The sequence below is a fragment of the Andrographis paniculata genome, unplaced genomic scaffold, assembly GCF_009805555.1.
Source record: "Andrographis paniculata isolate CXL003 unplaced genomic scaffold, ASM980555v1 Contig52END, whole genome shotgun sequence".
In the NCBI taxonomy this organism is placed as follows: domain Eukaryota; kingdom Viridiplantae; phylum Streptophyta; class Magnoliopsida; order Lamiales; family Acanthaceae; genus Andrographis; species Andrographis paniculata.
The window spans coordinates 5488325-5514927 of NW_026137587.1; the positions used below are offsets into that span (position 1 = coordinate 5488325).

A 26603-nucleotide genomic window follows, 5' to 3' on the forward strand; every position below is an offset into this window, starting at 1 on the left:
TTCTAATGTATTTATATACTGTCAATGCTTTCTGAACTCTTAATACTCTTTCTGACAAAATAAGCACTATACATGCATGCAAGGTTGTGCTGTGCTTGTAGAAAAACCACGTTACAAAACTAGTAATAGTTACTAGTGTAGTTGTAACTAACTAGTAACTAGTAGTATTATATATATTTTTATAAATCAGATTGCTCAACGGCATTCAATGCTCCCTCCCTCCCCCTACTTCCTTACCTTGCTTGCTACATATATTTATGTTAAATCAAAGCCCTCTTCCTCTCTCTTTCTCTCTAACAACATTACAAATGTATTTCCTTTCCTTGTTGTACATACATTGTTTTACCCAAACCCTCATGAGAATCCATTCCCTGTCCCTGCTGCCGCCGCCGTTGTAGGCACTGCCGCCGATGACGAGGATGTTTTCTGCACCTTCTTCTTGTAATTTGAAACACTGCACTGAGGGCATATGTACTCTAGTCCATCTGTTTTCGCGTAATCCTGCAATTCATTCATTCCAACATAGACATATATAATCAATCTCTCTCTTTCTATATATATATATATATATATATCGATATACAGAAATAAGAACCAAGTACGGTTTTGGGCTTCTTTACTTTGAAGGCGCCCAAGCCAGGTCTCCGGTCGCAACCAAAATGCGCCCACTCCCCACATAACCCGCAGTTCACCCAATCTCCCGGTGCGCTACTGGTGCACGTAAAAAACATACAAACACCCTGAATTAGTTAGTGATCAACATTCAAGTATTTGAATACATGCATTCGTTTCAATTTTGGATGCAACCTGTGGCACAATAGACAGCACTCCCCATCCACGTCGTCGTGAGCCAATTCATACTCCAACAAGTAAGTCTCATAGTGCCTTTTCAATGTATTTCCAACACCCTGTGTTCCAAAATACAAAGTAACAATGGTGTGTGATGTTCAAGGGACGTATGTAGCAGATCAGCCAGGGTCTGAGTTTCAGTGCTTACCGTCATTCTATTGGTCGCAGTGTGATTGCGCATCTTCGAGAAAACTTGTCCTTTCCAATTGATGCCATTGCCCACATGAAAACCTCCTCTTGTGACCACCTGTAGGATATTTCATCAAGATTGGTTATAACTACTATTGTTTCACTATTTTACTTTACAAATGGTAACTACAAGAAGCAGCCTCACCTCCCGGTAGAGGTTGAAAAGATCAAGCCGCTTAGCATTGAGTATGGCATCGGGAAACTCAGGAAGTCCACCTTGAGGAATTAGACGGTTATGTCCTCGAAGGATGAGAAATTTCATCACATCATTTAGAAACTCCTCCTTCACGCACACAAGTGAAAATTGTAATAAAGTCAGCTAAAAAAAAGCATACAAAAATCTCTAGGAGGTGCACACGACTCTTAAATGTATATAGCATGATTCTGTAGGACTTTGATTTTCTTGACTGGAAGTAAATGCAAAATATATACACAACTGGAAGCATTATATCTATCACATCCATGCTTACTGAAAAAGAAAGAGAAGTAAACAGCTACATGAAAAATGGTTAATTCGGAAAACATACCTCAGAGCACACATGCAGTGGGCTTCTCCCACAACCATGCTTCTTTAGAGGAAGGGGATTTAAAGATATGACCTGCTTAGCTTGGTACGAACTAGAAGTTGCTTTGCGATGTGTTACTGGAGCTGATCCTCCAGCACCACTATGTTTTGCAGGATTTGGTGGAGTAGCCTTAACCTGGCTTCCGTCATGCTTTTCAACATCTGAGATTCTTGAAAATGGAAGCATCTTCTGGTGACGGATATGAGGAATGGGCCTCAGGGCTGCTATTCGAATCCTTTGTCGAGGAGTTGAATGTGGCATGCTAATCCCATTTGATGATGAGGGTTCTGCATTCTCGTTATCTTCCTTCTTCAGAAAAACTTGATTTGGAGCAAAACCATTAAGTGAGCTTGAGTTTGTTTCTTGGAAAATAGATGGCCTTTTTCGACTTGGAGGGGGAGGCCTTAACCAGGGAGGAGGAGAACTGATTTTTAGATTCTTGAAATCATCTTTCTTTCCTTGGTTTCCACAGAAAAAAAGAAGCCGTTCAGCATCTTCCTTCTCGAATGAAGCAACAGCTAATCCCTGGATACCGGCAATTCCAAGGGCAACAAAACTACGATATGAAACATCAGGTGCTAGTTGTCTCAAGACCTGCAGTTCAATATAAGAAGCAGAATTAAGTATAATGAATTCTCATGAAATCTCCACACAATCATCTACAAGTAAAACGGTTCAAGACATCATGCGCAAGAGTAGTGTCTCAGAAGTACATGCCGAGAACAATTCACCGTTACGAGAAGGCATGGAATAACCCTGAAACCCCATAAACTAATTCCTAATTCCAATCCAATACTGTCATACAAACCCACACTCAAAAGTGCTATCTCAGCAATTCGAAGGGGGTATATATACCATATATGTAGCACACATATTAAGGTTTCTGTCAAATCTCCGTCAAAACATCCAGTATGATTTTTTCAAAGGCATAACTCACACTGAAAGAGCAAATTACAGTATCATTGCAAGAACAGTATATCTTAGAAAGTATGCCATGATTATAATTGAAAGATCTAAAAGTATGACAGATAAAGAGAGGGCATCATATTAACACCTGTGAGGCCCATTGGGGAACCTTCACGTGGACTTCAAATACTGCTGCTCCACAAGCTACAGAGACAGATCGCCGAGGTTCAGTTATGGGTGGTTTGTTCTCGTCAGAATTTTGCGGTGCTTGAACTAATGGAGTATTGTCAATTATTTCACTCTTTATATGATTTTCCAATAGCTGTGAAAATTGAATCAAGTGTTATCCATTTGGCAAAACACTAGAGACCAACAATGACACATGAAAACAATTGTAGCATTACCAGATCATCAAAACATGTTTGAGCACTCCCTGAGACCAACAGAGAAATGTGGGCTGAGCTGCTTGTGGACAAATCACACCGCATTGTCACAACACCACGAGAAAACGTGGCAGCTTGAAGTGGTGGGGGAAGAGCGCTGCTCATAAAAAACAAAAATAACTAAATAAGAAAAAGAAATTAGGTCCTATGAATTGGCATGGCATCATTGATCAAAATTTTCACACCCACAGAGATGTGTTCCTTAGATCAAGTTATATGTATTGCTGAAGTAGAAGCATTCTTTATGAAGACCCAACCTATGATTTTTTATGATTCTGTTGGATGAAAAAACATAGCATCTATTTAACAATACACCATCAACATCAAGCTAATATTTTAAGATGATCAAGTTGTATGTATCAATGAAGAAACAGAAACATTCTTTATGGAGATCCACTTATGATTTGCAACGATTCTGGTAGATGAAGAAATATTATTATCTATTTACAGATATAACATCAGCATCAAGCTAACACATACCTCACTCGGTTATGAAGTTTGCTCCCCCGCATCTGAATCATCACAAAGGGAAACAAATATGTTAAAAACAATAATGAAGCAGGTTGCAGAGAAACAAACAAATAACAACTAGCATTGAGTGACTGTGAGTGAACGATATTGTCCACAGAATGTAAGGATTTAGAGGGAAAGGAGAAAGATGTGTGTGTTGCTTACTTCAATACAGAGGAGTGCATTCAAGCCGTCCTCCAAAGATTTTAGCAAACACGAATCCTGAAACACAAGGAATTCATTTGCAGATTATGACAGGCTCTGCAAAGAAAAAACTAAAGAGATAATAAATTTAAAATGAGATCAATGCTATTACCAATGAGCTTGCAACTCCGCAAATAAGAAACCTCATAGTCACATCATCATCATATATCTTTATTGCAGGAAGAAAACCAGAGGAGCTTTCTTCATCATCCGCAGGCTCCACCTCAGGAATGTCTACACTGATCTTTGGAGGCTCCCCAAGAAGACTAGGGCCAAATTCATCACCAACATTTTGGCTGCATTCAGCGAGGGCGTGACCATTCCGTAGACAATGTAGCTGAAAGGATGCACTCGCAACTTGAAAAGCATCCCAAGTATGGCACGATGAGCTGCAAATTATGTTTGGTTATTTATAAGTATGTGAGTGTTAATAAATAAAAATTGAGTATGCCCCGATCCAAATTTCAGGGACTCCATACTCTTTAAGACAGTTAAAAGTATAGCTATAATCACAATTCACAGCAGGTCAGTCATCAGAGATATCTTTAAACTGGCTCGGCTCATACCAAAAATCTTCATAAAATGAGAAAGAAAAAGTGGCTTCTTTTAGGTGATTAAGGGAAGGCAGACATATCTTCATAATTGCACAATACACACTGTTCATTTACAGTCCATAATAGCTATGACTTTGTAGATCTATTTTCTTGATTGTCTGACAGACCCTATTCCATACCAAAGATAATTATTGAAATCAACTCTAGAGGTCAATATTTTAACTTTGCAATCAAATCATCCTCAAATAAAGTAAGAATCAGAGAAGGGTCAAATTTATAACCTCTGAACCACAGAGAACAATGCATGACGAAAATGGCTTGCCGCATAGCATGGAAATGAATGTCTCCAATATATCACGTAAGGAATTCCCTGCAAAGGTGAAGGTGAAGACCAACTAAAAATTATCCAAATACTCAAGTCCACACATACATTGCATTCTTTGTTGATCCAAAAATGGAAATGTTCTCATAAGTAATTATGAAGTTATCCTCACCACTCACCTTAGCATGAAGAGACTCAGCCAGCGCTCTTCCATTTGGCACCTCCAAATAAACCTTCAATAAAGTTACATTCCAAATTCAATCAGATAAAAGCCATGAAGAAGAGAGGTACATATATTAATAAATGGCCACGCAAAGCAACTAGAGGACACAAACTAATGTGATTAGCAAACAGGGTGCTACAAGTTTAGAGTGTTATCCTACATACTATTGCCCACAGTTCTTAGGTAGTAACAGAATCGAATTCTACGAGATATGGTATTAGAATACTAACTGCATGTTGAGTGCCATCACAGGGTAAAAGACACTTAAAACAAAAACATTCATCCTCAAAGGCCTTCTAATCTTGGTTGACGAGGTGATGATCATAAGAAACAACCGCCTTATCGAAACTGAGGGAACACACATTGCAGAGCTAAAAGTCCATAAGCATGCAGATGAAAGATAAACTGGCAAAAAGTATACTCAAGCATAGACAACAATGTGCAGTGGTGATTGTTCCCGATGGTGCTGGTTGACACATTAAAAACTTATTGTTAGAAACAACATACTGTAGTTGGCATTGTCGAGAAAAGTCCGGACAAGACTTCAGCAGAAGATAAATCCAGCCCTCCCCAAACAAGGGATCCAACTTCATCATTGAGCAGCTCTCCTTGTAAGTACACAAGATTCGGCTGCCATGAATCCAAAACTTTACAAAATTCATCCCCAGTTGGATTCTTCAGTGTTTGGACCTAAACAATTCACAAAAAACAAAAGCATAAAATCAGAATGTGGGACTGAAGCCTTTACAACTTCAGGAAAGACAGATTTCAAATACAATGAACAAAAATCAGCATCAGATTGCACCTCCAATCGCCCCGAAGAAACAAGCTCAGGGAATGGGAACCTTCCCTTCTCTGTAACATCCTGCAACTTCTGCTTATGTTCTGCCGTTCCAGCACTTAATACGGCAAGGAGATTGCAAGTATTTTTCAAAGCTCCTTGGGTGTGGAACATATCCAAAAAATACTACTTCCTCTTGCTCTTGGAGAGAAGAACCTTATAGTTAGAATAATTTTGAACAATTTATCTTCTCCTCTTCACTTCAAAAACAAATTGAAGCGTCATGATACGCACATGATGAATGCAGTTCACTTCAATTATTCCACCAAAGTTGGAGCTTTTCCCTAAAATACCCGCAAAATTCAAGGCCTGATCCGCCGAAAACGAACTTCACATTACAAAATCAGAAATACCCAAACAACTTCCGGATATCAGAAGTACGTCGAAACAAAAAGAGGGGGAAAAACTTCGTATTCTCTAACAGAAAAACCTCGGCACACCCGCGAATAAGCAGAAATTAACAGCGAGACGAAACCCAGATCAGAAATCAAGAAAAAACTCACCACGAAGACGAAGAAATTGAGCAAATCCCAACAACCCCTAAATCAACAAAGACCGCGGCTTTGAAACGAAACGAAATCTATTATTGTTGAACAATAAAAACAAATAAAGAAGAGAGGCTAGAAAAGAAACCCTAATGCAGCCAACTTTAAAATTCCACCCCGACCCAATAAAAATCAAAACCCAAAAATAAGAAAAAGAAATCGAAAAAAAAATAAGAAAAAAGAAAAGAAAGAAAACCGTGTGTTTCAAGAATCCCTCTTGTCAGCTGCTGATCTTGAGATTTTGGAACAAGCGATGGACTATTCCCATCTAAATCAACACCATCCAAATTAAATCTCACTACAATAATGCGGGTAATAAACAATAATTTTTGTTAATGAATTTCGTTAGTTTGAAGTATTAGGAGATTGTGTCAGCTTCAAAGTGGTAACAATTCAATTCCAACGTTTCCCAATTATCCAAGTCAAAGGGCACCCCACCCCACCCCACCCCACAACCCAGCATTAATCTCCTTTTTCTTGGCCAACCAATAAATCGCATGCCTGTTCATGTTCCAAATGGAGAAGTTTGATTCGTCCCCGATGATAAAATCGTTTCTTTTTATTGTTTTGTACTTAATTTTAGTAATTCAAGAGTTTTCTGGGATCTCGTGGCGGAATATTGTGGTGAATTCTACTTTCATGTTATCCAGTTTCACCTCTTTGTTTCGGAAATTTATATGAAAACTGCAGTAAAACCATTTTCTTGAAAATTTGCAGTTAGCAATGAAGAATGAGCTCTGTTATATGGTTAAGGATTAAAGAACAAGAACTTGCAATGAAAGTATATCAAGGTTGATCATTTTAAAGCGTAATGTCCTCTCTAAATCACATGATTTTATAACCATGTTTGATTATTTTTCTTTTTATCAAAACTGGTCATCCCCAAAGCCCTACAACAGATATTAACGACACAATTGGATTGGCTGGATGTCCAAATAACTGGGCCAAGATCTCATAAAATGCCAATAAGTTTATTGCATCGGGAGAATAATAAAAGAACATATGTCTAATTTGAAACACTGAGATCGTAATGAGAATGTTGAACAGCTGTGATGACGATGATATATGTATATGTATGTTAGGATGTATATATAGATGCAATTGTGGAACTTGCTGATGCAGAGCATATGTTGTAATAACATGAAATCATTCAAATCTGGTAGAGAATAATATTTAATCATGGAACCATATTCAGATCCATAGCCCACCACAATATTATCCATGGCATATACATGTATATATATATATATATATATGTAAAACTTTGCAATCGTTAATCCTAAGAGTGAAAATAGACCGGATAGACTTTGGGTAAATAAGGGTGACTTGTTTTTAAAATAAGTCTATTTATAAACTTTGAAAAAATATTTTAAAAGCTTGAGTTATTTATTTATTTATAAATTTAGTACTAGAAATAAAAAATAAAAAAAAAATAAAAATAGGAAAAAATTAATTTTGGCAAATATAAAAAATTCATCAATTTTGGTCCAAATATAAAAAATTCATCAATTTTAATCTCAATATAAACAATTTCAATCAATTTTGGTCTCAATATAAACAATTTCAATTAATTTTGGTCCCATTATAAATAATTTTAATCAATTTTGGTCCAACCGTTAAAAAATTAACGGAAATTATCGACGTGGACGTGACGGAGGTGACGTGGCAATTGACCTGGAAAGTACACGACCATGTACAATTATAGACGGTTATGTTGTTACATGGTCATATATATTTCAGTGTATAATTATACACGACCATGTTGTTACCCGGCCATGTACAATTATACACGACCATGTTGTTACAGGGCCATATATATTTCAGTGTATAATTATACACGGTCATGTTGTTACACGACCATATACAATTATACACGGCCATGTTGTTACATGACCATGTATATTTTACATGACTATGTATATTTCAGTGTATAATTATACATAACTATGTTGTTACACGACCATGTATAATTCTACACGGCCGTGTACCTTTCTGTTTCGGTCTAAAATTTTAATTTGTTGTTATATTTTTTAATTTAGAATAGTTGATATAGTTAAAATGGAAAAAAATATAATTAAAATATATCAATTTTAGTTCAAATATAAATATTTATCGAGTATATTCTTTTGAAAGATTTGGTCTAAAATTCTACTATTTAGAAAAAAAAAACCTTTCTTACAAACATACAAAATTAAAAAAATAGTTGTCTAATTGGATGTTTGTAAGATATTTTTTTTTTTTTTATGAATAATAAAATTTTAGACAAAACATTTCAAAAGAATATATCTTATAAATTTTTATATTTGAATTAAAATTGATAAATTTTAATTATATTATAATTAGTATTGATTTTGTCCATTTTAACTATATCAACTATTTTAAATTCAAAATAAATTTTTTTTAAAAAAAATATAACAAGAAAATAAAATTTTAAACTAAAACAAAAATGTACATGACCGTGTATAATTGTATATGGCCGTGTAACAACATGGCAATGTATAATTATACACTGAAATATACATGGCCGTGTATAATTGTACATGGCCGTATATTTTCCAAGTCAACTGCCACATCACATCCGTCGTGTCCACGTCAGCAATTTCCGTTAGTTTTTTAACGGTGGAACCAAAATTAATTAAAATTGTTTATAATGAGACCAAAATTGATTGAAATTGTTTATATTGGGACTAAAATTGATGAGTTTTTTTTTATATTGAGACCAAAATTGATAAATTTTGGTTATATTTGAACCAAAATTGATGAGTTTTTTATATGGGACCAAAATTGATTTTTTGCCATAAAAATAATTATTTAATATATATAAGTTAAAAAATATATTTTTTATAATAATTTTATGATTTGAAATTATTTAATAATATTATTATTAGATATAAAGTTATTCTTAATATATAATAATAGAAAAAATATTTTTATAAAAATAATAAATAGTTCGGTCTATTCAAACATGCTCTATTTAAATAAAAATAATTATTTATTTTTTTTACCTGATTTTTAATAAATAGATTATGCCATGCAGCAATTTTATTAGTATTATAAAAAACTAATAAAAATATTTTTGTTTACATGAGTAGGAAATAGTATATATTTAAACGAAATTCTTATAGATGAAGATGCATCAACTTGGAGGCTATGACTTGGGTTTTCATGTGGTTGAAATGGAAAATGTGCATGCTAATATTACATGATTGTTGTCAGTGAGCGACAGGAGAGTATTAGTGGTGTCCAGTCCAATCCAATCTCACACATAGATAGAAATATTCCCCCATTTCATATATATTCCCAATTGCTGACCATGTTCATGTAGTAGTAGCAGTAGGATGACAATAATAATAATCATAAGGGTGAATCAATTAGGAAGAATATTATACTGATTACAGTAGTCCAGTTAGATTCTGTGAGCAACCTCTACTTGCTCAAACTTAATCATCCATACCTACATCTACATGTAATCAATCATACACTCACCCACCCTATAAATTAGAAATCTCTCTCACTTCATCTCATCTCATCCACGATTATCGACAAGCATGGCCATGCCCATTTGCAGGAGGAGCACACTCCAAATCAGCAGCAGCCTCAAATGCCTTTACTTTATCAGGTTCATTCATGATTCAATGAATTCCCAATTTGCACATATATCTGCAACTGCTGCTGATGGTCTTGGCTACAAACAGGAGGGCATATGCTGTACACACAGCAACTTCAACTTCAGCTTCAGCTTCAGCTTCTGCTGCCACCTCAGCAGTCGAGACAGCAAAAATAGTCCCGTTGATGGGAAAAGTAGGTGATGAATCTGCAGCGATCGGGAAGCAAGTGTTTTGGATGAAAGATCCCAAGAGTGGGAATTGGATCCCAGAGAGCCAATTTGGGCATCAGGAGCTTGATGTTGCAGACCTCAGGGCTAAGTTTCTCTCAAAGAACAGACAACCATAATGCTGCTAGTTAAATTAACTTAAAAATAGTACTGGCTTGGCCATGATCCTGTCTATGTCTACTAAATAATCAATCAATCAATAAATCTCAAATGTTGCTATGAAACCATTATAATTGCATAATGCTGATATCAGGTTAAGGCGTAAAGTGCATCAAAATTCAAACCTCATATGTCCATGGATAAGAATGAAGTATAATAATAACTAGCTGGCATTTAGAACACATTACATAATTAAGCATTTTTCTTGCAAGTCAGAAAGCAAAGAGCAAAACAAAGATTTGTAACTATACTAAATTGAGCATGACTAGAGAATTTTGATCTGTTAGACATGCCATGCTACAGGTATAGCTGGATAAGCTCGTCGCTTACCACAGATGGTGTTAGAACTCCTAGATCTGTAAAGAGCAAGGTCAGGTATTGTGGAGGTGTGTAATCCCGAGCAGATGTTTCAACCTCAACCTTGGATGGAATTGGTACCCCAAAATCAATTGGGCGCAGCGCAGGCTCCATGTCCTTCTGATCCAACGGATAGAGTCGAGCAAACTGAAGGAAAGCCAGCACATTAAAATGTAAATTCTTGTCACTTGACGAACCAAATTCAAGGAAATGGGTTATTCCTCAATTCTGTAATTCATGGTGATTCAATTTTCTACTTAGAATAATCATTGGACATACCTTGTAACTTTCAGCAGCAACATAAACCGGTTTACTCATGCTTTTAGCAACCAAAGCAATTTGGTAGGTGCCCATCATATTAATAATGCCTCCACTTTCAACAACTCCATCTGCTCCGACAAATACCATGTCTACTTCATCCATGCTATATGCTACAGCAGAGTCAATTAGGAGCTTAACAGGAACATCAAGTTTCGCCAGCTCATTGGATAACCGGAGTCCTGATCTGTCAGGTCTCCCCTCTGGATTTCAGAGTCAAAAGATAGTATTAAAATCATGCTTTGAGGCTCTGATAGTAGCATAATCTTGCTCACCCTATCAACTATGTTAAAATTGAATAAATATCACGTGAAATAGATTGTCTATTAGGGTAGTGTTCACACTTCACACATAATGCAAGCCGTTCCCAACTTTGCATCCTTATTACATATATCACGTGCTACCATCACAGGAAGTATCTACATTTTTGCAAAGTATCATTTAAATGAATAATCAAGTATCTTAACTAACGCTTTCAGATGCCTTAGCTATGAAGTAATTTTTTTCCTTCTGAAAACATGATATGGATTCCTCAATTGTTTCTGAGCAGTGTAATTTCCAATAAAGTTAGAGAAAAGGGAGTAATGAATAAATATGAAGCCTTTCATTCATTAAGTAAAGGTGATGCAAACTTAATCAGGCTAATGAATAAAGATGAAGCCTTTCCTAACTTACGGACCTGTACAGAAAACTCGAAAGAGCTTCTTATTCTGTGCAGCAGTTCGCAAAACTTCAAGCACAACTCTAGAGAAGCCATGCACCAAAATGGTACAGCCGTCAAAAATAAAATCTTGACTGAGCATGGCGATTATTCTCCGAGCCTAGCACACAGAAAAAATACTTAAAACATTCAAGGATTCTATAACAAAAGCAAATAGAAACATGAAGGATAAGAACAATTCATAATCCATAATTACAGCATACCTTGTATGATATCTCACCAAACTTCTCGGCACGCTCAAGAAGTCGAGACTTAGCCGAATTGAAGTCTTCATATTCCAATGCTGAAGTTCTTGTCACATAGCGCATGAAAAGATCACAGCCGGCTGTTAAAGAGATGGAGGTAGTGTCCCATGACTGCACAGATCATTGAAGGTCTTAAAAATTTTCATAGAAGTAGTTTTATGGCCATCCAAATCTTAAGCAAAGTTATGAATACATCTTAATCATTATTTTATCATCCATCTTATTGATTCAACATTACAGAAATTCGAATATTGCAGAACAAAAGTGCAGGCAATCCAATCATAATCACATTACCTAGACCTATATCTCCATTTGTGTAATTCTAGATGCTCAAGTCATTAATTATTATCCCCACCTTAAAACTTTAGAAGGGCATAATCACTTGCAAAATGAAGGAGGCCGTAAACTTAGAGCTACCTACTCCATAAAATCCAAAACTTGTCATCAAAATGGATAAATAATCATCATAATGCAGTTGATTCTCAAAAGCTATCAAAATTCAGAAACCACAAAATTTCTAGAAACAGAAATGGATTTAATGTTGATTCACTTTTAGCTTTGATAATTTCTCATAATGTGATCAAGCATAAAACTTTTTGAGTTAAAGAGGCGAAATAGATGAACATGATATAAAAAAAAAAAAAAATTGATTTTCTTCAAATTTCAATGGTGCCCTAACCTGTTCCAAAATCACGAATGAAAATAGAAAGCAGATGGGCAAGAGATTGGAAAGAGTTGGTTACTTTCAGGGAATCAGAGGCTTTCTTGAGCTCAATTTCGAGTTCCATCATGGTGGTAGCTTGACTCGAACGGATGACGGAGGCCAAAGCCCTAATAGCCGCAACAGCCTCGGCCAAGTCCGGCTGTTTGCGCCAATTATTGAACTCATCAATCACGCTAAAACCCCTGTTCTCTTCTTCCCCACTGGATACATAATTGTCGGAGACAGAGTCTTCGGGTAACCCGCCGACGGCGGCCTGCGCCTGAGCGAGCCAATCACTGGTGATGACGCCGTGGTGGGCAGCGCGTGTCTGGTAGTACATTGAGATCTTAGGGTTAGGGTTTTCGGGTTGCGCGGCAGCCATGGCAGATTGAGGAGGGTTTGATAAGGGGTCGTCGTTTTGGTGCTGTTTGTCGAGAATGAAGGAGGCCGACCTATGCCACATCTCTTCAATCTTAATAGCAAGAGGAGGAGGAGGAGGAACAATAGTATATCGGAATCAGCAATTATTCGATTCCGCTTCGTGATTATGCTGCGGCGATCATCGGGACGGTCGATTGCGAGTCTCCGGCGACGAATGATCAAGAATGGACTCTAGGCATCGATGCCCACACAAGTATCCTTCGGCCCAATATAGCCCGCCCATTAGTTAAATTGGGCCAGCCCATATGACGAAAGACCCGCAGGTTGTCGGAATTCAGCATTACTAACCGGCACCGGCGCCGGCGATTGGACAGCTACTGTACAGCTGTCTGAGTCAAGTCCTAGTTTGGGTCCGAGTTGCTAACCGGAACCGCTGACCTAACCAGACCCGTGGAAAAATCAAGAAGGAATAATTAATTATGCTATAAATTTACCTGACAGCTTCATTAATTAATTTAGTATTTTAGGATTTCATTCAAACTTCAAACTGCTCCACGTCCACGCGCACCGAGATGATTGGCACAGCTATTCACCCTTTGATTCAGCTCAACATTATATTAGTATTATATACTATGCTTTCTCTGTCAAACCCACTAATCTTTCGATTAATACTTGCTTGTAATAAATTACAATGGATAATCGAATCGGATGGATCTCTGATGATGCTCATCATCACATCAGCTGTATGTGGGTTGTCTTATTTTAGACGGAGAAAATGAAAATGATAATGAAAACGGAAAAGAAAATGATCATGCGGTGAGTCAAATTCATTCGATTAAAACTTAAAAGAGAGTGGGAATAGGAGTAATAATAGTAGTAGACTTCACCTCAATTTCCGCGTTCTTAGTGAACTGTCTGACAGTTGGATTTGAGTTGGATTTTGATCGATTGCCCAGTGATCGCGTCTTTCTATCTCCCCTACTTTTTTTTTTTTTGTGGGGGGTTTCGCTTCTTCAGCTGTTCAGTGTTGTATGTATTAAAAGGTGCATATTTTGCTTCTTACCTTGCTTCTTTAGATTGCTTTCTGTCTTATTTGTCCATGGCTGAATGTGGGTTGCTCCCAGAATTTAACTGAGCTCGACCTTTTTATATCTGCTACTTTCGGCAAATTTTTTTAATTGACCACCGGCTGCAGAATATTTCCGGTGCGTGTTTGATTTGGTAGCGGTGGAGAAATTGGGGATTTACGTTAATTGGGTGGAGGAGCAAGCTTCCTGCAACTCTTGCCCCCGTTGACGCTGAGTGTCGGCGGAAGGAGAACGGGATTAGTGATTTGGTCGTTTGGTTGTACCTTGTAAATAGGCTTATTTGGAAATCTGGCTTGCACCATTGTTCTGTTATGGTAATCTGTATTTGGTGTTAGAAATGAATGCTAGAGTTGTAAGGAAATGAGAATATCACAATGAAAGGGGAAGCAGGGCTGTCGATTCGATGGATGAAACAAACCAGCAGTATTCTGATGTGCTAGGCCTACTTAAATCTTGGGTGCCATGGCGGTCGGAACCGGCCAATGTGTCCAGGGATTTCTGGATGCCCGATCAGAGCTGCAGGGTGTGCTATGAGTGTGATTCGCAGTTCACCTTGTTTAACCGCAGACACCATTGTCGACTCTGTGGTCGAATATTCTGTGGCAAGTGTACTTCAAATTGGATCCCTGCACAGCCTAGTGAACCAAAGAATATAGCAGAAGAGTGGGATAGGATTAGAGTCTGTAATTACTGTTTCAAGCAGCAGGAACAAGGTCAGGCAGGTGTTGTTGATAATGGTCACCAGGTTGCTGGTTCGGAGATCAGCAGTGCTTCGCCGTCAGCAACCAGTTTCGTTAGCAGCAAGTCTAGTGGAACCTGTGGCAGCAGTAGCATTACATTTGCATCCCTGCCACAGTCTGCTGGATTCAGTCCACATCAATCTGCAATAATGGAAACAACCGTCGAAAGACAGAATGTCATGCCAGCAACAACTAATGATCATGCTGTGGACCGAGAAGAACAAAATCAGTCTCAAAAGGAGTTTGAATTTTTCCAAAGTCGGTTAGTTCTGAATCTCCCTTTTATATTTTATCAACTTGGTGGCAAGTTATGGAATCAATTACTTAAGCATGTGTACCTGGTTTGGCAACCTCAGTGCTCCCAAAATTTTGTCTTTAACTGTGTCCTCAAGTCTTGTGTTTTGTATGATATACACACTGAGCTGACCAAACTTAAAGCACAATTTGCCATGTAAGAAACAGTTTTGGACACCCAACTAGTTTGCTAATTGGACTATTTCATAGTTTACTTCCCTTGTAATGGACTCTTTGCCCGGTGATTGGTTAGGACTGTTGCTATGTAGCTCATGTTACACCTTAGGCTGCTTAAATAATGATGAATCATTTTTTTTTCTGAATTTGTATTGCAAAGGCTAAGTTTTATTAGGTGAGTTCTAATGAAGCTTTGTAGTACATAAATTATTAGTTTTCCTCAAAGCAGGGAATCTTATTCAATCTCCAACTTGCGAGCTTCTGCAATGTAGAACATAATTTGGCTATGCTACGGTTTGAAACTGCTCTGTTAATTTAGTTTATTAAACTAGTCATATAGGCTATTTTATTAACCAAGTATTACTTGCACCTTGGTGAACAGGAGTGACGAAGATGATGATCTTGAATCACCACATTTAAATCCTGGAACAAGACATTTTCCCGAGTTGAGTGGCTATTATGAGCACAAGCAGTTTGAGGATGTCAGCAGTACCTATAAATCACACAAAGTTCATCCTGATGGATATGCTGGTGATTCAAAAAGTTTGAGCAGCTCTCCATTTCGAAACAGCTTTGATTCCTTTATTTCAGAAGAAGTCCAGCGCATTGTCAGGAAAGGTGTTGAAAGTGATGTCGTTGATGAATATGAGGCATCTGCTTCTTTGTATGGAGCTGAAGATGCTGATACCCAACCAGTGGACTTCGAAAATGATGGACTTCTTTGGCTGCCCCCTGAACCAGAAGAAGAGGACGATGAAAAGGAGGCACTTCTATTTGAGGGAGATGATGATACATATGCTGCTGGACACTGGGGATATTTACGAAATTCAAGCAGTTTTGGGAGTGGGGAGTCCAGAAATAGGGACAGATCCAATGAAGAGCACAAGAGAGTTATGAAGACTGTGGTTGATGGTCATTTTCGGGGTCTAGTTGCTCAGCTTTTGCAGGTGGAGAATCTTCTGGGTGAAGATGAGAACGACCAAGAAAGTTGGTTAGAAATAATTACAGCTCTGTCATGGGAGGCTGCGACATTATTAAAGCCTGATACAAGCAAGAGTGGGCAAATGGACCCTGGTGGATATGTGAAGGTAAAATGTTTAGCCTCGGGTCTTCGAAGTGAAAGGTAATTGCTTACTTAACTGTTCATACTGTGTATTCCTCTCATTAATTTCTGATAAAATTATTTCTCGAGTGTGACTCGTCCATCATAGATATTCTGTTTCTGATTATATATCAGCTGGAATGGATGAGACAATGGTTGAATTTGATGGAGTGATAGATTTAGTGATCATGTTTTCCTAACTCACCATTTATCTTAATCTTGGTGGATTTTTGGTGCTTATGGAAGTGTGTTGGCTTGAGATGTTATTGAATCATTACAGTTGGATCATTGAAGTCTGCATTGGGGGAAAAAAAATTGTAATCTAATAAATAAGTTGATGGATAAAGGTGTGAGCTGATTCTTGTCCTGATAACTTCACATAAACCTAAAATTAATTCCTTCAATGTGTTCCATTACATTAATATTCAGACTCTTACTTGTTATTAAGCTTCATATACATTTTTAGTATCATTTAATTCTTCACTTTTCTTATCTACCCTTTATGATCTTGCTTCTCATTAATACTTGAAAGTTTCCTGTTCATGTTTTTGATGATATCTTTGATCCTTGTCAGTTTGGTGGTCAAAGGAATAGTGTGCAAAAAAAATGTTGCTCACCGAAGGATGGCATCAAAAATAGAGAAACCTCGCTTAATGATCCTTGGCGGAGCTCTTGAATACCAACGGGTTTCAAATGCTCTCTCAAGCCTTGATACTTTGTTGCAACAGGTTGAGATTTTTAATGCCCCACTATGATACATATATATTTTTATATATAAATCCATATGCGTATATTTCTGTGGTTTTCTTCTAACATCAATTGCTTGTTCTCAGGAAATGGACCATCTTAAGATGGCTGTTGCAAAGATAGGTGCACAAAAGCCTGATATTCTTCTTGTGGAGAAATCTGTTTCTCGACACGCGCAGGAGTACCTTCTTGCTAAAGATATATCTCTTGTTCTAAATATTAAAAGGCCTCTGTTGGAGCGGATTTCACGTTGCACTGGTGCCCAAATTGTCCCTTCAATTGACCATATGTCATCACATAAATTAGGATATTGTGATGCAATCCATGTAGAAAGATATTTGGAAGAGCATGGCAGTGCTGGTCAGGCTGGAAAGAAGCTTGTGAAAACATTGATGTATTTTGAAGGCTGTCCAAAACCACTGGGCTGCACGGTAAGTTTGTCCAAAGATTATTCTATCTTTTCAAGTGCCATGTTGAGATGACAAATGCTGTTCTAACCATTAATTAAGAAAGGTCCTTGTATACTCATTAAAGAAAACTTTCTAACCATGATCCAACTCGTGAAAAATTAGTGGGGATTCAGAGGCTGGCCAGAGAACCAAATTCTCATGTTTCCGTGTTTTTTTTTTTTCTTTTGTCCTTCTGTAAATAAGTTTCATTGTATTTTCTTCATGTGCAATTTTATGTATCCTGTAAAGAAAAAGGTGTGCTCTGAGGCTTCTTGCACTAATTTCTAAGCGGGACTCTTATCTGTTCAGATATTACTTCGAGGTGCCAACGGAGATGAGCTGAAGAAAGTCAAGCATGTTGTACAATATGGTGTTTTTGCAGCGTATCATTTGGCTCTGGAGACATCTTTTCTAGCAGATGAAGGTGCCTCACTGCCAGAATTTCCATTGAATTCTCCAATTACAGTAGCACTTCCAGATAAGACATCAACCATTGGCAGGTCCATCTCAACTGTACCTGATGTAGTGGTTCCTGCCAGTGAAATATTTCCTGGGCCTCAATCTGTTGGTGAACCACATAGATCTAATAGTGTACCCACTTCAGAATTGCTGAAGGAAGCAGTTGCTTCTAGTTGCCAGACAGAACGTTTGCAGACATATAATCCTCCATCTCCAATGAGCTCAGAGTATGTGGACCCTCTTGTCCCTTTTTCTGCAGAGGATTTCCAGCATTCTGCTTTAAACATGTCTTCAGAAGATCGAGGCATTGTTAATCTGGCTTGGGCTTTAGAGGGAAATTTTTTAGAAGGTAACAGAGTTGGTGTCAAAGGAGATTCAGACCTTCAAATCTTGCCAAGTTATTCCCTTGATAGTGATACGAATAGAAATGTATTAGACCCATTATCTTTGCAACTTGGTGCAAAACCAGCTCTTGAGGAACAACCTGCCTTAAAGGAAGAGGTTCTGCCTTCTCCATCAGACCATCAAAGCATTTTGGTTTCTTTATCATCAAGATGTGTGTGGAAGGGCACTGTCTGTGAAAGATCTCATCTGTTTCGAATAAAATATTATGGCAGTTTTGATAAGCCATTGGGTAGGTTTCTGCATGATCAGTTGTTTGATCAGGTACTCTTCTTTCTGCTTTTGTAGTGAAATCACATAAAAACTTCAATGTTGTTATAGTTGCAAGGTGTCTTTTCCACCAAGCTGACAACATCTAACTTTCATGACAGAGTTATGTATGCCGCTCATGTGAGATGCCTGCTGAAGCTCATGTTCAGTGTTATACTCATCGACAAGGTACCCTAACAATCTCTGTGAAAAAATTGTCTAAGCCTATATTGCGTGGTGAAAAGGATGGAAAGATCTGGATGTGGCACCGCTGCTTGAGATGTCCAAAAATTAACGGTTTCCCACCTGCAATAAGAAGGGTAGTGATGTCTGACGCAGCATGGGGATTGTCCTTTGGGAAGTTTCTGGAGCTAAGCTTTTCGAACCATGCTGCTGCAAGCAGAGTGGCAAGCTGTGGCCATTCTTTGCATAGAGACTGTCTTCGGTTTTACGGGTATGTTTGCATGTTTTCAGATGTTATCATGGACTATTACTCATCTAGGCAGGTATAATTTCCAGAAAGCCTAACAATTGAAAAAAAAAAAAATAATAATTATGGTAGTTCTTTTTTTTTTCCTTTTTTTTTTAACCTTGTACAGTTACTTGGGCCACACATACTTGCTATGTTTGTATCTGGTGATGTGATGGATAATAATTGGGGTTTGTGGTAACAATTAGCTGAGTGGGCTGAGCCATTCCATTTCCTACTTGCTGAGTGGGTTTTGGTAGTAATTTTCTACTTTGTTTTTTCGCTTGAAAATTCATGTGAGTTATTCCAGTAGGTGTCCATTTTGCAATTTGCATCTGTTGTGATAAAGAGTTGCTTGCAGGTATGGGAACATGGTTGCTTGCTTTCGGTACGCACCAATTAGTGTTCATTCTGTGTACCTTCCTCCGTCAAAACTGGGTTTCAGCTATGAAAGACAGGAATGGCTAGAAAGAGAGTTGAACGAGGTATATGATATATAATATCCTAGTTTCAGTTACAGTATATGTGTAATGTTTCAGCATTTTCATTTTTGTCTATCAACAGGTTATTGGAAGAGCTGAGCTTTTGTTCTCTGAAGTCCTTAATGCTATTTGTCTTCTGGTAGAAAGACATTCTGGTCTAAATCTGCAGAGCAGCGGAATCAGCATTCCAGAATCTAGGCGCAAAATAGCAGAGGCAGAAGATATGCTGCAGAAAGAGAAGATAGAATTTGAGGTTTGGAATCGTTGTCTTATTTACCTATCCATACTAAGTGTGATTGGAATGTTTACATTTCATTATCAAAATGACCGAAGCAAAAGACTGTAGTATTGGTCCATGAACTCCATACTGAACTTCCTCGTAACAAACTCATTTTGTGGATATCGGTCTAGAGAGTCCCTTGGAATATTTAGAGTGGCATAATCTTGTGAGTTTCTGGGAGTTTCTTATTGATTATTAGGCATTAGCAATGTAGAATATTGTCCTGTCTGGCATAGAGTAATGTTTTTGGATTCTAGGAAGGTAATAATTAGTCAGTCTGTTGAAAATAGTACCTTTCTGGAAGTAAAATTTTAGGAGTCATTATTGTTAAGCTCATCTTCATTTTCCAACATGACTGATAAAAAAGTGCATGCAATTTTTCAGGAATTGATCCAGAAAATTTTGAACAAGGAGGCAGGAAAAGGTCAACCTGTCATTGATATTCTTGAGCTCAATCAACTTCGTAGACAATTGGTCTTCCAGTCTTATTTGTGGGATCAGCGCCTGAAGCATGCATCTAGCCTAGATGTTAAGAACCGACCAGAAGACACAGGGCTTGCCTCTCCAGAGCTCACTAAGAAACTGGTTTATGATACTGAAAATATTCTAGGCCAACAGAAAATTCTTGACATAAATGTTTCCACCATTGAAACGGATGCAATGCCAAGTCCTGATCACGGAACAAGTGATGAAATCATGAATCACCTTGCTGTGGTTCTTCAAAGAAACGATGAATGTATAGAATCTGATCAGGAAAATAAAAATTTGGTTGCACTTCATCCTGGGACAAAGGTTGATGATGGATCTGATCCTGTAGCATCTGGTGTTACTGTTCATAGAGCACTCTCTGAAGGGCAAGAACCTATTTGTTTATCAGATACACTTGATGCAGCATGGACTGGTGAAAATTATCCAGTTAGAGGAATCCCCAAGAACAAGAGTTTTCCTGGAACAGTTGAGTTCGATTCTCCCTGCGTTAGTGTACCCGACAAGTCTGATTCAGAAAACCCCAGAGAAAATCTTAATGTCTCTAAGATGTCTGAATTACCTTCCATAATTTCTACCAAAGGTTTGGATGATGACAAAGACAATTTGAACTGGCTGGGCATACCATTTCTAAGTTTCTACCAATCATTAGACACATATTTTGTACGGAATGCTCCGAAATTCTTGAGTGAATATAATCCAGTGTACATCTCATCCTTGAGGGAGTCGGAAGTCCAAGGTGGAGCCAGACTGCTTCTAAATGTGGGAGTTGATGACACAGTTGTTCCTGTGTATGATGATGAACCTACAAGTATTATATCTTTTGCACTTGTTTCTCCTGATTATATTGCGCAAATGGGTAGCGAGTCTGACAGAACAAAGGACGGTACAGACTCAGTTCTTTCTATCCAGTTATCTAATGGGAGCACTTATCAATCATTTTTCTCTTTGGACGAAACTTTGGACTCCTTCAGAAGCTTTGGATCTGTAGATGAAAACATGTTGTCGTCAACAAGTTCTCGTACTTCATTGTCCTTGGATCCAGTGTCTTATGATAAAGCATTGCATGCAAGAGTGTCATTTTCAGATGATGGACCCCTTGGGAAAGTCAAATACTCAGTTACTTGCTATTATGCAAAGCGCTTTGAAGCCTTGAGGAAGATATGTTGTCCTTCAGAGGTGGATTTTATTAGATCCCTTAGCCGATGTAAGAAGTGGGGAGCTCAAGGTGGCAAGAGCAATGTCTTTTTTGCAAAAACTTTGGATGATCGGTTTATTATCAAGCAAGTGACAAAGACTGAGCTGGAATCATTTATCAAATTTGCTCCGGATTATTTTAAATATCTTTCTGAATCAATTAGCACAGGAAGCCCCACATGCCTGGCAAAGATTCTTGGAATTTATCAGGTAAAAATGCTTGGAATTGAATGTGAACTAATTGAATCGAATATGGTTGTCATATTGATGCAAACAAGAATTAGGCTTCTAATAGATGTTCCTTAGTATAAACATTCTGATAGCTACCCTGTTCATCACTTTGCCATCTGAAGTAGATCTTATAGTGGGTTAAAAAGTTATTCCTGCCATGGCATTACATGATATTTATTGATAATTTTTCTGGCATTGTGTTGAAAAAGGTGACATCCAAGCATCTTAAAGGAGGGAAGGAAACAAAGATGGATGTCCTGGTTATGGAGAATCTTCTGTTTGGAAGAAATTTGACACGGCTTTATGATCTCAAAGGCTCTTCCAGGTCCCGGTACAATGCTGATGCTTCAGGAAGCAATAAAGTTTTGTTGGACCAGAACTTGATCGAAGCCATGCCAACTTCTCCAATATTTGTTGGAAACAAAGCCAAAAGACTATTAGAAAGAGCTGTCTGGAATGACACTGCCTTTCTGGCTGTAAGTTTACTGACATTTTATCTTCCAATGAATGATCGCAGGAGGTTCCACAAAGCTGATCACATTTCTTTCCTTCAATTTTTTGCAGTCAAAGGATGTGATGGATTACTCTCTATTAGTAGGGATTGATGAAGAAAGGCAAGAACTAGTCCTTGGAATCATTGACTTTATGAGACAATATACATGGGATAAGCACCTTGAAACATGGGTGAAAGCATCTATTCTTGGCGGACCCAAAAATGCCTCACCAACGGTCATATCCCCAAAGCAATACAAGAAGAGGTTCCGTAAGGCCATGACTACCTATTTTTTGATGGTTCCAGATCAATGGTCACCTCCTAAATTCATTCCTAGCAGCAAGTCACAGTCTGACTTATGTGAGGAGAGCACACAGCAGCACATGGAAACTGGTGAGTAGAGCACTTTGGGAATCAAGTTCTGGGATTCACTTTTACCTCATCTTGTTTATAGAATACATATACATTTGTATGTATGTATGTATGTATGTATGCATTGTTATTCCTCCTAATTCTCTATTCTTTAGGATTAGGAAGCCGGTAAGTACTCCCTGAATCGGAAGGTTATATCTGCAACCCCCTTGATCCAAAAATGACTGGGGGACAAAATGGAAGAAAACCTTTTTTCTTGTACTCACTCAATGTTTGTAGTTATCATGCTGCTGCTGTTATCTCCTCCTTGAGGGAATTGGAACACATGGAGAAAATTCTGTATAGATGAAGTTTCAAAATGAACACTTGCCTTGGCTTTACTTCTTTCCATCTCCATCTTCCTTTGAATCACATGTGTACCTCAAGTCACAGGTGGTGGCAGATCTTGATACTTGGCAGGCATGAAAATGAGGACCTTCATCCCAGGTCCTCTCTCCAGTACTCTTCATTCCTGTAGCATCACACACTATATCTATATATGTTCCCTCTACATGCATTTCATCATCCATCAAAGAAGTCATATAATTAGTCAAGCAAAATTCTTGGAGGGTTTGACTAATTATTAGTTATTAGATGCTCAAGTACCTTGTTCTTGATAAGATTTGATAGTTCGCTGGCACAATCACTGTTCATCTGTTTCTTTGTCCTTCAACTGCAGCAGCAATCACAGTTGCACTCACAGTACAGTAGAAGCTGAATTGAGAGACAGCTTTAAAGGCCAAGGGCGATGGTGATGGTGATGAGGTTTGTTGTTTTCCAAACTAAACTGAATCTTGTTGGAGAATGATGTATCTAAGCTACATCAAAATTATTGGAGTTTGTATTGTGGTAATAATCCCCACCAAGAAGGAAAAAAAAAAAAAAAAAGGGAAAACAAACACATGATGTATGGTGGGTTCCAATTGGAACCAACAACATAATTCAAGACTATTAATTATGGCGCTGTTCTTCTTAGAATAGCATCATTAAACACTACTAATAAGTGTGTAGTAGTCATTTACTATCCAATGAGATGAACATAAGAAATACAACTGTTGGTATATGTATATGTATATGTATATGCATATGTATGCTTACAAAACTTTTTATTCAAAGTGTAATGTATAATGGCCTGATTCCACCCTGTGGGGAGTAAGGCTAAGTCTTAGGCTTGCAGACTTGCACGCATAGCGTCTGTCTGTCACTACTCTGTAGAGGTGGAGGTAGAGAGCTGTTGCAAGTTTTTGTCCTCAACTGCATTTGCATGCTATATGTTAATATAAGTAATTTAGAATTTAGACTAAAGCTGGAAGCTGGCAGTGGCCATAGCACCCCACCCTACCCCCCACTGCCCCTTTTTCTTCTCTGCTCCGGGGAAAACAGTGCTTCCTATTTTAACTAAACTTCTCAATCACTTTCCTGTATCCACAAGTGTTGCATCAAAGATTATTCTCTCATTTGGAAAATAGAATTCAACCACTCCATATCATATCATGTCATGTATGTGCCACGCCAAATGAAATCCCACAAGTAACTAACCCACCTCTACCCATCCTAGGCTTGTCCTACACCAGAGTTACAGATTTTGAAATTCTTTCTTTTTTTTTTTTTTTCTTCTTCTTCTTCTTCTTCCCTGCTTCTGCCATGGATCTCTCCAGCAGCTGCAAGTACTTGGAACCTCCGTCCTTGTTTTCCTCTCAAATGGTATTTTATATTATTTTATTCCTCAGTAATATACTAGGCTCTGCCATTTTTCTGGTGTTCCTTCTCTGTATTTTTTTCTTTCATAAATGTGGGTTTTGATGTTTCTGCTGCTGATGAAGGGAGCAACTGTGGACATCAACGGTGGACTATCCAAGACAAGCTTAAAGAACCCATTTTTGGATTCCTTCTCCGACCCCATTTGCAAGGTGACTCTCAGAGAAACCTCAGAGTTAGTAAACTCATTTCCAGTGCCAAACCATGGCACCATGGAAAGCCGGGGCTTTCTGCAACCGAGGAGTTGTGAATATGAGGAAAACTCAGCCACAAGAAGATGCCCGGAAGCTCCTCCCACTCCAGGGAGGCCTATTTTCAGCTTTACCAATGGGAGCTTTTCAAGGAAGAGTTTCCCTTCCAAGTGGGACGATGCAGAGAAATGGCTTGTTAGCGGAAGTTCTTGCCATGAATCTCCAGCAAATAATCATGGCCTCTTGAAGCCATCAGAGCCTTCTAAAATGTTTTCCAGGCAATGCAGTGCTGGGTACAGGCCTCAGATTGGCGACATCTTTGCTGAAAAATCCAGGTTCACTGAAGAGAGAGTTTCAAAAATGATCTCAACTTTTCAGGAGCCTTCAGTGCTCGAGCATCATACTTCAGCTGGAGCTATCAATGGGATTTCTCTCTCACCTGCTGCAGAAGTAATTCTAAAAGGTTTGAGGCTTTTCAAAATAAGTATCTTACTCCTAAGTCCTACCTGGTCTCTCTTTTGCCTTCACTTTCATGGTAACATTAATTTACCTATGGCCCATTAGATCATACTCACTTGGTTTGAGTAAATGCACAGATAAATTCCCAAATGAGGTGAATCAAGCAACCAGTCCCAAATTTGGGTGCTTGGAGCCTATGCAAGAAGGTTTCTTATTCGGAAACACAGTCAAAAGATCCATGAATGATGCAACCATTCAGAGTATGCACGAGGTGAAACTCAGGGATGTTGGCACAGATATGACTCCTCTTGGCAGCTCCACCACTTCAAGGTGTCCAACTCCGTTCAAGAGCACTTCTCCAGCACGCCATAACACACCAAATGATCGGTCTGGTCCCTTAGCCCAAAGTAGTATTGATAGCTCAAACTACACCATTGACATAACACAACTGCAAGAGTGCCATATGGCCAAGCTGCAAATTGGAACACAATTTGACTCTCTAACAGCCAATTGGAGTTCCAGGGAGGAGGAAGAGGAGGAGATATCCAAGAGTCTTAGACACTATGAGGTGAGCAATGAGTGCCGGAGAAGTGTCTCTGAGACAAAAGCTTGTGCTTGGGAAGAAGAAACCAAAACAAAGAGCTGCCTAAGGTGATGAACTAGAACAGCATTAGTTAAATTTGATCTTCGATTAATTGTGACATTAGGAGAATTTGTTAATTTCAGGTATCAAAGGGAGGAAGCAAAAATTCAAGCTTGGGTGAATCTCCAAAGTGCAAAAGCAGAAGCCGAGTCAAGAAAACTTGAGGTACTAATTCATTCACTCCTAATACTGGTAATGAATTCATTAGCTGCAGAATTACTGATTCTTGCTTGTGATAATCCTTGCCACTGCCAACTGTTAGTTTTTAGACTCTTTTTACTGACTGACCCTATTCGGTGTTTGCGGTAAAAGATGTACTAAAAACACCAGTGTCTCTAGTCTTTTGGCATGAAGACAAAATAAGTAAGCATTTGGATGTGACCATAGAATGGCATGGCATGGCATAGATATAAGAAATCTGAGAAACACAGGAAGCAATACACACCCCCCCACTTGAGTCTATATATCATTATTAAAGATTTGGTGGGATTCTGTTGGCCGTATGTGTAGACTTATTCAAACTCAGGTTTGGCTTCATCCACATTGAGCCACCCGCCAGACAAGAATACCCTTTGCTGTGCTGTGTTGTTCCTAATCCCTTTTAAATAGTTGGTAGTAACAAATGTGGTCCTAATTGCTCTAGAAGAAGTAAGAGAGAAGCATGAGATGTCAGATGGTTTGCAGATCATTATCTTTTACTTAAGATAGTTATTAGGCATGGAATTTCCAAAGTCATGTCCCCCCATGTGCAGTAGCACTGCATTCTGTACAGTGTTTATTTTAATTGGCCTTTTGTCTTGTTCGTCTCCCTGCCGGAATACCACCAAAATTCAAGGCCTTGTAAAGAGCAAATAAGTTTAGTACACAGCCCATGTGATCCAATAGAAAATTCTCACTGGACTGACTCCAGGAGTTTACAAGATAA

At 38.2% G+C, this 26603-nt stretch overlaps 5 protein-coding genes across 9 annotated transcripts; 3 read left to right on the top strand and 2 right to left on the bottom strand.

Annotated features, from left to right (window-relative positions):
* Positions 1–141: 141 nt before the first annotated feature.
* LOC127254598 (AT-rich interactive domain-containing protein 4) lies at positions 142–6513 on the bottom strand. Its single transcript, XM_051279793.1, has 15 exons — positions 5572–6513; positions 5274–5456; positions 4723–4776; positions 4503–4591; positions 3780–4056; positions 3629–3685; positions 3434–3465; positions 2915–3050; positions 2659–2832; positions 1566–2198; positions 1184–1321; positions 998–1096; positions 808–908; positions 621–711; positions 142–501 (listed from the first exon to the last, which is right to left on the bottom strand). The coding sequence occupies exons 1-15, from the start codon at positions 5719–5721 to the stop codon at positions 355–357; spliced, it is 2361 nt and encodes a 786-aa protein (XP_051135750.1). The 5' UTR covers positions 5722–6513; the 3' UTR covers positions 142–354.
* A 3115-nt stretch (positions 6514–9628) lies between these two features.
* Positions 9629–10106, top strand: LOC127254149 (uncharacterized). The gene is made up of 2 exons (XM_051279063.1): positions 9629–9771; positions 9848–10106. Exons 1-2 carry the CDS (start codon positions 9701–9703, stop codon positions 10104–10106), a joined length of 330 nt encoding a protein of 109 aa, XP_051135020.1. The 5' UTR covers positions 9629–9700.
* Positions 10107–10287: 181 nt separating this feature from the next.
* On the bottom strand, positions 10288–13277 carry LOC127254145 (uncharacterized). The gene is made up of 5 exons (XM_051279060.1): positions 12531–13277; positions 11746–11898; positions 11501–11642; positions 10783–11024; positions 10288–10650 (listed from the first exon to the last, which is right to left on the bottom strand). The coding sequence occupies exons 1-5, from the start codon at positions 12951–12953 to the stop codon at positions 10444–10446; spliced, it is 1167 nt and encodes a 388-aa protein (XP_051135017.1). The 5' UTR covers positions 12954–13277; the 3' UTR covers positions 10288–10443.
* Positions 13278–13417: 140 nt separating this feature from the next.
* Positions 13418–24763, top strand: LOC127254142 (1-phosphatidylinositol-3-phosphate 5-kinase FAB1B-like). 5 transcript variants are annotated; one of them, XM_051279052.1, is made up of 13 exons: positions 13418–13914; positions 14067–14961; positions 15553–16293; positions 16847–17000; positions 17106–17450; positions 17778–18593; positions 18701–19032; positions 19409–19532; positions 19612–19782; positions 20194–21702; positions 21933–22199; positions 22288–22609; positions 24451–24763. In XM_051279052.1, the coding sequence occupies exons 2-13, from the start codon at positions 14363–14365 to the stop codon at positions 24633–24635; spliced, it is 5565 nt and encodes a 1854-aa protein (XP_051135009.1). In that variant the 5' UTR covers positions 13418–13914; positions 14067–14362; the 3' UTR covers positions 24636–24763. The 5 variants fall into 5 exon arrangements, 4 of the variants coding, with proteins under 4 accessions (XP_051135009.1, XP_051135010.1, XP_051135011.1 ...); XR_007839418.1 differs by adding an exon at positions 23307–23392 and having other exon boundaries at positions 13556–14961; positions 24451–24560; XM_051279056.1 differs by lacking the exon at positions 24451–24763 and adding exons at positions 23021–23074; positions 23310–23690 and having other exon boundaries at positions 13557–14961.
* Positions 24638–25901, top strand: LOC127254421 (uncharacterized). The gene is made up of 5 exons (XM_051279512.1): positions 24638–24771; positions 24855–25039; positions 25173–25686; positions 25762–25843; positions 25887–25901. The coding sequence occupies exons 1-5, from the start codon at positions 24638–24640 to the stop codon at positions 25899–25901; spliced, it is 930 nt and encodes a 309-aa protein (XP_051135469.1).
* The last annotated feature ends 702 nt before the right edge of the window (positions 25902–26603 follow it).

What these genes read in the sequence shown, in the direction of transcription:
- LOC127254598 (XM_051279793.1), bottom strand. Translation starts at nt 5,721, where the DNA reads ATGTTCCACACCCAAGGAGCTTTGAAAAATACTTGCAATCTCCTTGCC. An exon ending in ATGCACTCCTCTGTATTGAA is followed by an intron (nt 3,466 to 3,628) that starts GTAAGCAACACA and finishes GTGATGATTCAG; the next exon opens with ATGCGGGGGAGCAAACTTCA. An exon ending in CTGGCTTGGGCGCCTTCAAA is followed by an intron (nt 502 to 620) that starts GTAAAGAAGCCC and finishes AATGAATTGCAG; the next exon opens with GATTACGCGAAAACAGATGG.
- LOC127254149 (XM_051279063.1), top strand. Translation starts at nt 9,701, where the DNA reads ATGGCCATGCCCATTTGCAGGAGGAGCACACTCCAAATCAGCAGCAGC. An exon ending in AAATGCCTTTACTTTATCAG is followed by an intron (nt 9,772 to 9,847) that starts GTTCATTCATGA and finishes GGCTACAAACAG; the next exon opens with GAGGGCATATGCTGTACACA.
- LOC127254145 (XM_051279060.1), bottom strand. Translation starts at nt 12,953, where the DNA reads ATGTGGCATAGGTCGGCCTCCTTCATTCTCGACAAACAGCACCAAAAC. An exon ending in TTGGTGAGATATCATACAAG is followed by an intron (nt 11,643 to 11,745) that starts GTATGCTGTAAT and finishes TCTGTGTGCTAG; the next exon opens with GCTCGGAGAATAATCGCCAT. An exon ending in CTTTCGAGTTTTCTGTACAG is followed by an intron (nt 11,025 to 11,500) that starts GTCCGTAAGTTA and finishes TCTGAAATCCAG; the next exon opens with AGGGGAGACCTGACAGATCA.
- LOC127254142 (XM_051279052.1), top strand. Translation starts at nt 14,363, where the DNA reads ATGGATGAAACAAACCAGCAGTATTCTGATGTGCTAGGCCTACTTAAA. An exon ending in TCGGGTCTTCGAAGTGAAAG is followed by an intron (nt 16,294 to 16,846) that starts GTAATTGCTTAC and finishes GATCCTTGTCAG; the next exon opens with TTTGGTGGTCAAAGGAATAG. An exon ending in AAGAGAAGATAGAATTTGAG is followed by an intron (nt 19,783 to 20,193) that starts GTTTGGAATCGT and finishes GCAATTTTTCAG; the next exon opens with GAATTGATCCAGAAAATTTT.
- LOC127254421 (XM_051279512.1), top strand. Translation starts at nt 24,638, where the DNA reads ATGAGGAAAACTCAGCCACAAGAAGATGCCCGGAAGCTCCTCCCACTC. An exon ending in TGCAGAAGTAATTCTAAAAG is followed by an intron (nt 25,040 to 25,172) that starts GTTTGAGGCTTT and finishes GTAAATGCACAG; the next exon opens with ATAAATTCCCAAATGAGGTG. An exon ending in AAAACAAAGAGCTGCCTAAG is followed by an intron (nt 25,687 to 25,761) that starts GTGATGAACTAG and finishes TGTTAATTTCAG; the next exon opens with GTATCAAAGGGAGGAAGCAA.